At 40.8% G+C, this 14,866-nt stretch overlaps 1 protein-coding gene across 4 annotated transcripts in view; it reads left to right on the plus strand.

The window, feature by feature from the left end:
• LOC129194633 (protein bicaudal D homolog 1-like) overlaps nucleotides 1–14,866 on the plus strand; it is a 29,010-nt gene that overhangs the window by 8,381 nt on the left and 5,763 nt on the right. For 3 of the 4 annotated variants that reach the window (XM_054799849.1, XM_054799850.1, XM_054799852.1), the window contains exons 2-9: nucleotides 1,307–1,519; nucleotides 3,541–3,693; nucleotides 4,656–4,960; nucleotides 9,634–9,799; nucleotides 11,106–11,588; nucleotides 12,143–12,321; nucleotides 13,312–13,669; nucleotides 13,746–13,940. In XM_054799849.1, the coding sequence (XP_054655824.1) occupies nucleotides 1,307–1,519; nucleotides 3,541–3,693; nucleotides 4,656–4,960; nucleotides 9,634–9,799; nucleotides 11,106–11,588; nucleotides 12,143–12,321; nucleotides 13,312–13,669; nucleotides 13,746–13,940 (2,052 nt within the window). The remainder of the gene's footprint in view (nucleotides 1–1,306; nucleotides 1,520–3,540; nucleotides 3,694–4,655; nucleotides 4,961–9,633; nucleotides 9,800–11,105; nucleotides 11,589–12,142; nucleotides 12,322–13,311; nucleotides 13,670–13,745; nucleotides 13,941–14,866) is intronic. The other variant, XM_054799851.1, reaches the window with a different exon arrangement.

Genomic DNA, 14,866 nt, shown 5'->3' on the forward strand with positions numbered 1-14,866 from the left:
TCTGTTTAAAACCGAAATGTGCCCACATTGTGGCTGTCGTCTGTGGCATTCACCTCAAAAACCTTCTTCACCGCTAAACCCTCTGTATCCACTCACTAGTAGCCCCGCCTCCACAAAGAAGCTGAATGAGATGAGGGCCTTTCACTGTAAAACCAATGTGCACAGACAGATGCAGAGTGAACCCTCTTGTCATCCCGCCTGTGCGGCACAGAAAGACGAGCAGATGAAGCACAGGCATACATGCACATGTCAATTTATCGAGCGCGTCAAAATTATCGACCATCGTTATCGATGATCGTGACAGGCTTATTTATAAATGTCAATAATCGATACTGGCGCGGAATAAAGTTGGAACGTGCAGCTGGAATGAGAAAATGGCGTACCTGACTCAACATCAGATGATGGGAATAAATCATATTAGGGCTGTACCCTATCATATACTGTCCAGCAGGGGTCCACCATCCAGAGCCGGATAAAGACAAATGGAAAGATTCAGGGAGCCACTTTGATATTCTTCACCATTTTGTTCATTATTTATCATGCAAAATCAATACAAAGTACGTGAAAACAGTTACTAATACAGATGCTTGAAGAAAATGCATACATTTATGCTTTCTCTTATCAAAGCATTCATTCCTTTAAACTTTACAAATATATGCATTTGTGTGTGTGTGTGTGTGTGTGTGTGTGTGTGTGTGTTTTTTCTCTGAGGCAAGCCATGTTTAATGTCATTTCAAGAATGAGAAGAGGGCCAGTAAGAAACAAGCTGCAGGGTGCAAATGGCCTCTACGCTAGACTTTGGACACCCCTGCTGTGCATTCTAATACCGCTATCATTTGTTACACGATACAAAAATGACATATAGCGATGTTAACATTGACATTGATTTGTACTAGCGTTACTTACTGACACCAGACAGTGCGTGTGAGTTAATATTGGATTTATTCCGTTGTAGTCTGACTGCGGTGTGAGTCTTCTTACCTCCTGGTAGCATGCTGCAGCTATTGCCACGCTTATTCAGTTGGTGTCGATGTTTCTGAAATATGCTGACATGCACATATGCGTGTTCTGTCCGTGGTGTCTCAGACGAATGGCTTCTTTAGCAGAATAATTACCAAGAGCAGCTGGTCGCAGTGCACATGCATTATCTGCGCATCTTCTCCGGTTTTGTGATCTTTGGGTATGAGTGGAGAAGCTGGATCAATGTTTGGTCCTTTTATTCTAGTTACCGTTAGCCTGTTTCGCTTTAAATCAGTCTCAGAAGGCTTAGAATTCTTCACACCTTGTCTTCTATTGCTCCATTCAGGCATTTGGCCAGGCCTACTCCGCCCAGCGTAAGGTGGCTGAAGACGGCGAGACCAACGAGGAGACGCTGCTACAGGAGTCTGCCACCAAGGAAGCCTACTACATAGGCCGGCTCCTGGAGCTCCAGGCCGAGCTCAAACACAGCCGGGCCACTGCTGCCAATGCGCAGGCTGACAATGAGCACCTGAGCAGCCTCCTGCAGGAGGTGCGGGAGGTAATGTTTTGAAGTAGAAACACACTGAAACCTCTGTTGCTGTTCATATAGAAGCAGTACTGCATTATCTGGCTCGCCGCTTCTCTGTTGACAATATAGTCACTCTCTCACGTAGCTTTTTGGAATCGACTTTGCGTGGTCATTTTCTGATACAGTGGTGCAGAATTTAGGACTAAGGATTTGGAATTAGGGGTTTGTGTTAGGGTTGGGTTAAAGGTTAGGGTTAGTTGTTTTTTTTAATCCACAGGAATCTTTGACCTCGCTGAAGCAGCAATAAGCGGAGACGCTCCCTTTTGAAAGGGCTGACTTAAAAGCGCCTATGAGTCTTTAAATGTTATCATAATAATTTATGATCAATAATATTTACAGTGTCTTCACGCTTTTCACGGAAAGGAACACAGCTGAAAAAAAAAGCTTGTCATCAATCAACCGTAGCTTGAAGAGCTGTTTGTTTGCAAAGGGAAAAGGGGGAAGGTGTGTCACTATGCAATACGTACCCGGAACGCAATCGGTTCCGCGCATGCCCGAGGACTGCGTCACATCCTCCTTTTTATGACAGTGCTTCTACGACGTCACGTGGCGTGGTAGTTATTATTTTCTAAATGTATGGACATAAATGGTTGATAAACATACTTCATGTATGCAACATATAGGGGAGGTTATTTTATGAGTGACTCTTGTTAAGATACTTCGTTAGCATGCAGATGTTTCTGTCGTCTTATGACATCCACCAAGACGGAGCTACGTAAAAACGTACGCAATGCATGTACCGCAGACGTAAACATCATATCCGGTTCTGTATAACATACTGCACATAAATAAATAGAATAAAACATCAAATGCAGTGATATTTCAATGGAAACAACCATAAATCCATCATTGAGTGCAATGATGGATTAAGCTAGAGGGTTTTTTTTCTAAACAGAGAAATACCATCCATATCTTCCGATCAGATTTTTTCAGTGATGAAAAAAAACTTAAAATAATTTAGGGAACAAAGAAAAGAGGGCTTATAAGTTGTCCACTTGCACCACGGATATGATATAAGAAAAAAATGATCGATTATGTTGTCATTTCTCAAATTTTTATCTATCTTAATTTTTGGGAGTGGGATGGGGGGCGTATATTGCTTGCTGCCGTTAATAGATCGACGGATGGCGTAGATTACACATTCCTAACATGTGACTGCTGTTCCGCTACGTATTGCGCAGTGACACCGGCCCTATTGCGTAATGACAAGATGAGCCAGCAGTGCCATCAAGTGGCCAAATGGTGCAAAGACGCACATCATGTCTTTGAAAGGCCAACACAGGACTGACTTTTCCTTCTGGATGATCAAGGATGCTATGTTTGGCTTTCTTAAAGGTAGACAGAAATACTTTTTTTGAATGGGACACATTAAATACTAACTGCCTGAGGCTTCACCTGGCTTTGAAGGTAAATAATGATTCTAATAACTATATTTATATATTTTTATATAACTATTTGAGTACATTCATCTTTGTTGTTCGCTAAATTTGTACATGCCTTTTTGCGTTGTACATTTTATACTTGCATTCTAAGTTGTAAGAAGGCATCATTACACATCTAAGACATTTCTACACACACAAAAATCCTAATTTTCCCTACACTGATATTAATTTTGGGGTGTTTTTAGCCAGTGTGTTAAAAGTGAAAATAATAACTGTACAGTCAGACACAAGATAAAATAAAGATAAACACAAAAGTATGTAAAAAAAAAAAAAAAAAAAAAGGCTAAAAACTACTCTGGACTCCAAAGGGTTAAGATGGATTGTGTCAAAAATACAAGCTAGTTTTCTAGAAGTTAGCTTGTTAGCACCTGAGGTCCGTATGCGCATCAACCCTAACCGTAAACCTAACTTGATGGCGGAATTTGGAGGTACAATTACAAGAAGAACGCAGCCCAAAAAGACGACAGTCCAAAACATACAGTACATCATTATAAGCAAAGCAGTGTTGTTTGTAGCGCCACGTCTCTCTCTCTCTCTTTGTCTCAGCAGAGCAACGAGATGTTGGAACTGCAGCGCAGCCGCATGCGAGAAGAGATCGGGGAGTACAAGTTTCGAGAGTTGACGCTGACACAGGACTACACTGAGCTGGAAGAGGAGAACATCTCCCTGCAGAAACTCGTTTCTACCCTCAAGCAGAATCAGGTACGGATATACTGAATCTAGACAGGTTTGTACTGGAATTGCTTTTCTTTTTTTCTGAGGGCGCCAAAAAAGTCATCACAGTTGGCTTCATGATGCAAGTTTCTGTATTTGGAAAAAGAACCGCCATTTAACCCATAAGTAACCATGGTGAAATGTGTTTTTTTTTTTTACACTTTCGATACAAACTTCCCCTGTTCTGTGCCACTGCGGGAGATTGTGCATAGTAGATTTTTCACCTGGCTGCAGCATCTTTTTTGGACTTTGGAGAGGGGTGCTGCCACACAGTGATGCCGGTTGGTGAGGCACACAAGCGTCAGACTTGATCGCCGGGTCAACAGGCTTTTATTTTAGGTTTGAATTACCTCACAACAGGCACAATAATAACAACATAATAATCGGCTGTAATCCACTCCAAGCTAAAACCCCCAACGTCACTTCCTGTCCTCTACACACCCAGAAAACATTTTGCAACACACATGAGCACAAATCTTATTTACTTGGCTTATTTTCCATCCATCCATCCATTTTCTATACCGCTTCTCCTCTTTTAGGGTCGCAGGGGCATGCTGGAGCCTATCCCAGCTGACTTCGGGCGACAGGCGGGGTACACCCTGGACTGGTCGCCAGCCAATCGCAGGGCTGGCTCATTTTCCTGCTTATTATTTCTTGCTTAGACTTGCTTCTTTTCTTATTATTTATGTCTTCTATATTTGGGCAATACAAGTGTAAAAGTGACTATATGGGTGTTATTTCAGGTCTAGAGGGCTTTCATAATGTTAAAATCCGCATTTAGAAGGTCGTAAACAGGTTTTTTATGAAACTATGAAAACATTCGGTTTATATATAAGGAATCCTACTTCACAGAAATTCACTTATCACAGTCATTGTATTGTTACTGCATAGAAATACAGGTCAGAGAGAAAAATCGCTATTGAAAAAATCCCTTTATCTCTGTTGTTCAGGTGGAATATGAAGGCTTGAAACATGAGATCAAGGTTTTGGAGGAGGAGACAGAGGTCCTGGACAACCAGCTACGGGATGCTCTGCGTTTGAAGGACATCTCTGACTCGCATCTGGAAGAGGCACTGGAGTCTCTGAAGAGTGAGCGTGAGCAGAAGAAACACCTGCGCAGGGAGCTGGTTCACCATCTGAGCATGTGTGACGTAGCCTACACTGGCAGCGCGCACCTGACCTTCACCTCCGCCCCACCCAGCGGCACGGCTACCCCGACCACACTGCTCTCACCAACTGCAGAAGAGTCAACGAGGTACTCATAAATGAACAAATAAAACAGAGTTGTGCCTAGGGCCCAGGCTGCGTATAGAGAACATACAAATCCTTTATTTTTTGAAATCACAGATATTAAAATTTGCTGATTTAGTACATTTTCATACTGCTAAAATAATAATATGTCGACAATCTGTCTGTGTTGACCAACTCATCAAGTCCTGATCGACCATGTTTGTCTTATGACTAAAAGTGCCTGCTTATGTCATCGTCAACATGCATCGTACACATCGAGACTCAAAAGGGGTCATTTGTATGAAAATGTGGTCCGTTTATGTGCACGCATTTAGCAGTATTGTCAACTTCATCATCATTATCGCGACATGTAGTTAAAACCCGAGGTCCCGAGGTTAAGACCCGAGGTCAAATGTATAAGACTTACAAAAACAAGTTGACAACTATCTTGAGAGTGTGTAAGAGGGAATATTATAGTCATGTACTAAATAAGAACAAAAATAACATGAGAGCAACTTGGGGCATCTTAAATAGCATTATAAAGAACAACTTTAAGAAAGCAGACTATCCTCACTATTTCATGGTTGGAAACACTTACAGGAATGACATGAATGCGGTAGCTGAAATGTTTAATGAATATTTTGTAAATATTGGACAAAAACTGGAAGAAGAAATTCCAAAACAAGACACAATTGATGAAGGGATTGATATTATTGATAGGAATCTTAATTCTATGTTTCTCACTGCTGTAACCAAAAAGGAGATCACTGACATTGTTAACCATTTTAAGGCAAAAACATCAACTGAATCGAAATGGAAACAATTAAAAGGGTCATCAATGAGATCGCAGACCCGTTAACATATATTAGTAACTTATCATTTCAGACTGGAATATTTCCAAGCAAAATGAAAACAGCCAAGGTGGTTCCAATTTTCAAAAAAGGAGACAAACACCAATTTACAAATTATCGACCAGTTTCCTTGTTACCACAATTCTCTAAAATTGTGGAGAAGCTATTTAATAATAGGTTGGACAAATTTATTAATAAGAATGAATTATTGGCAAGCAGTCAATATGGTTACAGAGCCAACATTTCAACTTCTATGGCACTGATGGAAATCACGGAGGAAATCACTACTGCCATAGACAACAGAAGATGCGCAGCTGCAGTATTCATGGATCTGACAAAAGCTTTCGATACAATTAATCACACTATTTTAATTTCAAAATTAGAAAGGTACGGAATTAGAGGTTCAGTCTTAAATTGGGTTAAAAGCTACCTAGCAAAGAGGAAACAATTTGTAAAGCTAGGAGAATATACATCTGGGAGTCTACATACCACGTGTGGAGTACCCCAGGGGTCCATACTGGGACCAAAACTGTTTAACTTGTACATTAACGATATTTGTAAAGTAACAAACAACTTAAAATTGGTCTTATTCGCCGATGATACCACTGCTTTCTGTTCTGGTGAAAGCACACAAGAACTCATTAAAAAGGTCAAGGATGAAACGGTCGTATTAAAATCATGGTTTGACAAGAACAGATTATCTCTGAATTTAAGTAAAACTAAAATAATGCTATTTGGTAATAGTAGAAAGGACACGTACGACCAAATACAAATTAATGGAACGGATATTGAAAAAGTGGAAGAATATAAATTCCTTGGGGTTGTAATAGATGAAAAAATGAGATGGAAATCTCATATTAAATATATACAACAAAAGGTGGCGAGAAATATCTCTATATTGAATAAAGCAAAATATGTTCTTGACCAAAAATCACTCCACACTCTGTACTGTTCCTTAGTATTACCATATCTAACGTATTGTGTGGAGATATGGGGAAATAATTACAAAAGCAATCTTCACTCACTCACTGTACTGCAAAAAAGATCTGTAAGGATCATTCACAAGGCCAAGTATAGAGAACATACAAACCCTTTATTTTTAGAATCACAGATATTAAAATTCGCAGATTTAGTACACTTTCAAACCGCTAGAATAATGTATAAAGTTAATAACAACTTGTTACCCAAAAACCTAATAAAGTATTTCTCAATCAGAGAGGAGAAATATGATCTTAGAGGAAAATTAAACCTAAAACATTTATATGCGAGAACTACGCTGAAAACCCACAGCATTTCCGTGTGTGGAATTAAATTATGGAACGGATTGAGTAAGGAACTCAAACAATGTACAGAGATGAGCAAATTCAAAAAACAATACAAGCAGTTGATGTTTGCTAAATACAAGGCAGAAGAGTCCTGATTGTTCTGTCAGGTTTGTTATTTATTTATTTTTTATTATTTTATTTTATTTTATTTTTTATTTTGAATTTATTTATTTATTTTTTTTATAATTTCCTTTGTTGTGTTTAAAAAAAAAAGAAAAGAAAAAAGCTTTGTTCTTTTGTATTTATTTATTATTGTCATCATTATTATTATTATTATTAATGTATGTGTATGTATATATATTTATATATATATATATATATAATTTTTTTTTCTTCTTTCTTTTTTTTGGGGGGAGGGCTATCTCACCGTTATCTATTATGTGTTATCCTGACTATCACAGAAAACATGACATGGAATGCAGGAAGTGAACTACATGTACTGTACTAGATGTAGAATGGATGGGGGGTAGGATTAAATAAGCTTTGCTTCTTCCTACTCCTTTTGGACATGTGGAACTGTCAAAGAATGATTCACGAGATGTATTCCATTGTAACCTTCATGTTCAAATAAACTAAACTAAACTAAACTAAAAACTAAACTACATACACCACCTGAAACTAAATCAGTCATGAACTCCTCCTGTTTTAGGTCAGGTAGAATTACCAAAGCTATTTCTATTTGCTAAAGGCTGCATATATGAGAGAAAAGTCAAAAGTTTATATACACAAAAATGACTATGTCTTTAAACATGATGATGACATACTGTAGCTTCGGAAGCTTCTAGTAAATTAACTGATGACATTTGAGTTAGAATGGGGGCACACCTGTGCATGTGTTTTAAAGGAAAACTGCCCTTTTTTTAAAAACGTATTTTGCCCATCATCCACAATCCTTCTGTAAGACATGAACACATGTGTCTTTCTCTTTTCTGTGCGTTCTAAAGATATAATAGCAGCTTGTGTTGACAAGGGCTAAAAGGCCACTCTGCCAAGAAGGAGCCATTAATCCAAAAGCAACATTAAAAAGACATAATAACAGTTTGCAAACGTAATGAGCATCATTACATTTGGAGGAAAAAAGGGAGACGCCTGTAAACCTCAAAACACCATCCCAACTGTGAAGTGTGGGGGTGGTAGCACCATGTTGTGGGGCTGTTATTCTGCAGGACGAACTGCCCCACTTCATAAAATAGATGGCATCATGAAGAAAGAAACACTGAAGCAACGTCTCAAGCCATCAGCTTATGCACCTCGCGTCTGTGCTGTTTGCTTGCTACGCGACGACAAGGCGCGTGCCATGTTTATGGCTGACTTGGCCAGGCTTGAGCAGGAAGGGAAGGACATCAAGTGTGAACTTAACGTGCCATCCGTCCGACACACAGCTAGATCGCCTTTATATCTGCAGGAGAAGAGCGCGCTATAAAGAGACGATCAGCGTCTCACCACCCCAGCTCACGTTGTGTTGCGTGGGGAACTCCGCTCACAATAAAGACTAGCAGGCGCAGTTTCATGGCCAGGTCAATCTATTCATGCTCAGTTAGACCTATTGACCCAGGCAGAGGGGTGGTTTACAGAGGAAAATGGACCTCCCTATTACCATAAAACTTACCTACTGAGTTGATCTGAAAAAAGTGGATTTTATATATTTGGAATTGTACTTTTTGTTTATCTGGGGCGTTGAATCAGAGCAGCTTGACTGGTGCCGGTCCGAGTCCAGGTGCTGTCATTCAACTCCTCAGATACACCATTTACTGAAAGCCTTTACACACACTTTTTCTTGAAGCAATTTTTAAATTTGTGGATAAAAATGTACTGTTCCTGAACAGGAAGAGGGCAACACATAATGCTTGCAACAGGTTAGAAAGTAAGCACCCCCTGCAAAGTTCTTGCAAACAAGCCCTTAAATAAAAGATATTTAAGAAGTTATCGTGAGAAAAAATTCCACAATTTGGGTCGCGATGGGGCGATGCCAAACCAGTTGAGAACTGGTTTAAAGGCAATGCCACCAAATACCAAAGAAATGTATACAAACTTTTGACATCGAAGAAAGTCATAAAAAGCTGTATAAAATATTCTCTCTCATAATTGCAGCATTTAGCAAATATAAATTATTTAGGTCATCCTAATTCACCTAACGCAGGAAAAGTTTAGTCTGATTTAATTTCAGATAGTGGGAAAAAAAAATGTAGATGTCTTTTTACATTTTGTATGCAAACCTGTGGTTTTCAACTGTTTTACAGCCTTACAACGTGCACACGGTGATGTCAAAATAAAAGCATGGCAGTATTGCTGTAGGTTAAAAAATCCTTTATCATCGCCTTTCTCTCTCCTTCTGTCGGTGGTCAAAGTCACAAGTAAATGTGCAAGCAATGGCTTCAGTTTCAATTTTGGTTCCAGTCATACAGTCAAAAACGTCAGTCAGCAAGTCCTAGCGGTGTGGACATGAACGTGATCCACTGTATTTTAAAGAGTGCTACAGTATATGACAGGTCCAAGGTGCTTCATTCATTCTGATCCTCCAGGTGTAATGGCCATGTCCAAGGTGCGACACGGTTGCTGACAGCTACAGGGTCGGCGACCGGGGCTAACAGCGGCGCAGGTCGAAAAGCTGAGGGTGTGACATCGTCTGACCTTTTCAGCGAAATTAACCTGACAGAGGTTCAGAAGCTCAAACAACAACTGTTGACAGTGAGTATGATCAACCAGTCCTGATTTTGTGAGTGCAGTATGTCACCACTATATACAGTATATAGTTTGTGATATTGTTCCAGCATCTGTTTGGTTCATAATGCGGTTGTCTCCTATTTAAAAGTAAAGGCTTTTGAATAATTTAGTGTGGCACAGTATTCACAGTATTCCCACTGGGCAAACCACAGTTTATCTCAGTCTCTCCTAGCCATACAGTCCCTTTGTCTATTCCAGCATATTCCTAAACCAAAAGGGCATTAGTCCACTCCAATCACTTCGGGAATACAGGAAATGCAGGTAACAACAGGAATTTGCAACAACAAAAGCATTTTCAAGCCCTTAACAATTCTATTTGCTGTAATGGGGTATCCAGCCATCCATTTTCTATGTCGCTTATCCTAATTAGGGTCACGGGTATGCGACCCTGGACTGGTTGCCAGCCAATCGCAGGGCACATATAGACAAACAACCATTCACACTCACATTCATACCTATGGACAATTTAGAGTCTCCAATTAACCTGACATGTATGTTTTTGGAACGTGGGAGGAAACCGGAGTACACTGAGAAAACCCACGCACGGGGAGAACATGCAAACTCCACACAGAGATGCCCAGCAGAGATTCGAACCCAGGTCTTCCCGATCTCCTGACTCTGTGGCCTGTACGACTGTGTGCTAACCACTCATCCACCGTGCAGCCCGTAATTGGGTATCTAATACCAAATCAGTTATTGTTAGCACTTGTTAGCACTGTTAGTATATCATACATGTACTGTATATCATATTATTTTAAGCCCAAATGGCTTCTTAAATCTTAATCTTCGATTGCACAAACAATTATGAATACATTTTCATTGAAATCAGTATGACAACTGTGGCATTTTGATGTCCTAATGAAAAGCAACTTTTTATTAAACCTGTTTAGAGGAGGTTGCGTTCCAACACCCCCGCGAATGATGAAAAAACTCAAATAATGGACACGTCATTAAACAGCCCTAAAAGTGCATCTCACAGGTATTAAACGCATTTTAAACAGAACCAAAACAAAACGTGCAGTTACAAAACATCACGTCCTGTTAAAGCATCTTCCTGCTGGAAAATGTTGAGTGAAATGATTTGTGAGACAGCACCCTGTGCTGGATTAACTCTTTTTTCAAACCATTTCCTATTCAAATTGCTATGAAAAACATTATTTACAATCTATAGTAGTGAAAAGAAATCCACAAATCCCTAATCGCGAATAGACGAGGATCTCCTGTATATGAAATATCAATAACAACAATGTATACCTCCTGCCCCATTCAGGTGGAACGTGAGAAAGTGGCACTGATGACCAGCTTACAGGAGTCCCAGACTCAGCTCCAGCACACCCAGGGGGCTCTGACTGAACAGCACGAGAAGGCCCTGCGTCTCAGTCAAAAGGTCAGTGCCCTCTGCTGTGGGCAGCAAGTTGCACAAACCAGTACGGCCTCTCAGCTTTACCCTGAGGACCTTTTGGAACTTGCCAAAGCTGAAGATGAAGAAAATGAGGTTGACAAGCTTGGGAAAACGGACGATAGGTTGACATTTGCACACCAGTCACCGGGTTTGGAGATCCTGCAGTGCAAATACGAGGTGGCTGTGACTGAGGTGGTTGAGCTCAAGTCAGAAGTGAAAGCTCTGCGAGGCAGATTGGCTCAATGTGGGGAAGGCGCGGCGCAGGAGAAGTCAAGAGGATATGCTCAGCTACAGAAACTAGAGAGGCAGGTGACCTCGCTAGAAAAGAGCTGCCAGGAGGGAAAGGAGAAGGTAAACTTGTCCTGTCTACTGTAATATTTTGGAATTGACCGTTAATCCTCAAATACAGTGGAACTCTTTTAAGTCAGTCCTGCTTATGTGGACCAACTCATCAAGTCCTCATCCACCATGTTGTTCTTATTACTAAAAACAAGAAGCCCATTTAAGTCAAGGTCGATGAAATGGTGGAGCGCTTTTATCAACATAAAATTTGAGACCCAATGGGGGTCATTTGCATGAAAAATGGATCTATTTACTGTATGTTGAAATTGTATTGCTCACTTAATAGATCACCATTACACAGGCCACAGTCAACAACCTGATCAACTCTATGTGAAGGAGATGAGATGTGTGACTGCACATTTTGGAGTGGCCTTTTATTGTGGCAAGCCTAAGGCACACCTGTGCAATTATGTTGTTTAACCAGCATCTTCATATGCCACACCTGTGAACAATATTTGAGCAAAATTTAGTGTATATATAAAAAGTTTTAGATGCAAGCAAAAACAAAAGTGTTGAATTGTATTTTTGTTGGTTGTATTGACTGTGATGTCCTTTTCTTTCAGGTTTCTAGTTTGGAGACTGAGTTGCAGGAAGCTCAGTCTGCAGTCAGTGAGAGTCAAGGGGCTCTGAATGCAGCTCAGGATGAACTGGTCATGCTGAGTGAAGAGCTCGCCCAGCTCTATCATCATGTCTGCCTGTGCAACAACGAGACACCCAACCGTGTCATGCTGGACTACTACAGGTCTTTAGCGTTTTTTGTCTGCATTTCTTTACATTTGCAGGAACAGTCAGTGACATTTTTGTAAAAAGTAAGAATGGGCTGTGTCTTTATTTGCACACTTCCGTACTTACACTTGGTCTTTTGAGTACCTGGATGTTTCGCTCAAAACATGAAAAAAATGAAAAAAAACATGAAAGAAATGAAGCAATTGAGTGCTGGACACGTACCACCTTCAATAGTTGCCATCTTGGCTATGTAGTTGAAGGGGAGGGACTAACTACAGGGGTTGTAATTCAGCATTCAAAAGGAGATTAGAAGAAGAAGTGTGTATTTATTGCGACCATCGGTTCCGGTAAGTGCAGTAAAGTATTCTACTGCAGCAACTACAAAATGTACACGTTTATTTTTTTAGATCTTTAGCCACCGGGAGACAGATTTTTCGCATGTACGAAACCTTTGTCTTCTTTTTAGTCAAGACATACACAAGTATAAATACTGTATAAAATATATGACAACAGAAGAATCAAAATAAAAATATGCACAAATGGGGGAAAACCATGTCACAAACTGTTCCCGTAGGTTCAAAAATCCTTTATTGTTGCCCATACTCCTTATGTCTCTGGCCAAAGGCTCAAGTTAATGTGCAAGCAATGGCTAGTTTCGGTTTGGGTTATGTGGACAACCACTGATGTCGACGTCAGTCAGCCAATCCGAGGAATGTTGACATAAACGGGTTCCACTGTATGGAATGGTGAATGGGGACTAAAAAGCCGTCAAATGACAGCACAGTCAACAGAACCTCAAACCACAACACAGCAGAAAAATATATGCAGACTCGGTAATGATATCCTGGATTATTTTTCTGATGGCATGCGTTTCTATTTCAGCTCCTGTCTTTCAGAACAATCGAAAGGTTCTCCATTTCAGCATGATGTATCCCCACGAATCAGGAGACTTGTATTCCAAACGTCTACGTCCCACAGGATGAAATAATCATGTTTTTCCTTCTAGACAAGGCAGAGGGCTCAGGGGCCTTTGTGCCAGTCTCAAAGCCATGTCGTCAGACAACAGCAAAGTTCTCCTCACGCCACGCCTTGCCAGGAGACTGGCCGCCGCCGCCACAACCTCAACTTCTGGAGAGTCACGGAGCCCCTCAGAGTCTCCGTCCAAAGAGCCCCTATCTGGAGGGGGTAAGGAGGGGGACAAGTCAGAGCAAAGCCTGACTTCCTGCACGCCTCCAACTCGCTCACCCAGCATCAGTGCCTCGTCATCGTCCTCATCATCATCATCACCTGCCTTGGAACCAGCCAGTGAGCTGCGCAGAGAGCCCATGAACGTCTACAACCTCAACGCCATCATCAGAGACCAGGTAGAGCACAGTTGGTGATTTCATTTCCACCTTGAGATCTGGTTTTCCAAACTAAGTTCCCACTCTTGATTCCCAGGTGAAGCACCTCCAGCAGGCAGTGGACAGGTCTTTGCAGCTGTCAAGGCAGAGAGCTGCAGCCAGGGAGCTGGCTCCTTTGCTTGACAAGGACAAGGAAAGCTGCATGGAGGAGATCCTAAAGCTCAAGTCACTGCTTAGCACTAAAAGAGAGCAAATAGCCACGCTCAGGCTGGTCCTCAAAGCTAACAAGCAGGTAGGATTTTTCACACAGTGTACACAGTACACCTATTGAAGTACACTGACAGGAGTATTGTTGCAGCTCCCTTTGCTGACCTCAGTGATTTTTTAGGGGAAGTAGGGGAAATACAGATGGATGGAGAATACATGAAAGAATTGTTCCGAGCATCTATTCTCCGATTTAAAAAAAAAAATAAAAAAGAATGATTGGGAAAATGAAAGAATGCCTCTCTCTGCAAAGACAGTCGACGACAGGACCAATAGAATGGATATTGATGACAATTCAGCGCAGGCGTGTACTCTATTGCGCAAACAACACGTGATCTCTTGGCTACATTTTGTTTTCATTTTAAACAAATACAGGAACCACTGAAAAAGACAGAGTTCAGTGTTGAAATGATTTCAGAGTAGGCCCACGCATGCTCACTGCACTTTTATTTGTTGAATTTTGTTGTTAGAACAGGTAAAAAAAGATGACAACTTTTACAAGTTTGTAAGCTGTGCGATCTTTTGCGGCTGCAGACTATTTTTTTTTTTTTACTGGAAGAGGAGACAAAATGGCTCTTTTGATGCTAAAGGTTTCCCACCCCTGTACTAACACACATTTTGAGTGCTTAAGTGCGTAATGTCATTTCCAGTAAGTGTGCAACAGTAAAAGATTTGAGATAGCGCTACACCGTCAAAATTTGTGCACTCAGAAACTTAAGCACACAGTGTACACAGTGTACTTATTGAAGTGTACGGGCAGAAGTACTCCTTTTGAGACAGCCATAGTCTTGTGCTTGGATGACACTGGTTTTCCCATTTTTCTAGCAACCGTAAGGACTCCGAAAGCGGAGGGTGATGGTTCGAGTCGTGCTGCGGACAAAAGTTGATTGCAAATTATTGTTGGAGAGATGATAGTCTGCTAGTCTACATACTCTGCTGGTTGACCTCCAATTT

The sequence above is a fragment of the Dunckerocampus dactyliophorus genome, chromosome 15, assembly GCF_027744805.1.
Source record: "Dunckerocampus dactyliophorus isolate RoL2022-P2 chromosome 15, RoL_Ddac_1.1, whole genome shotgun sequence".
NCBI classification, from domain to species: domain Eukaryota; kingdom Metazoa; phylum Chordata; class Actinopteri; order Syngnathiformes; family Syngnathidae; genus Dunckerocampus; species Dunckerocampus dactyliophorus.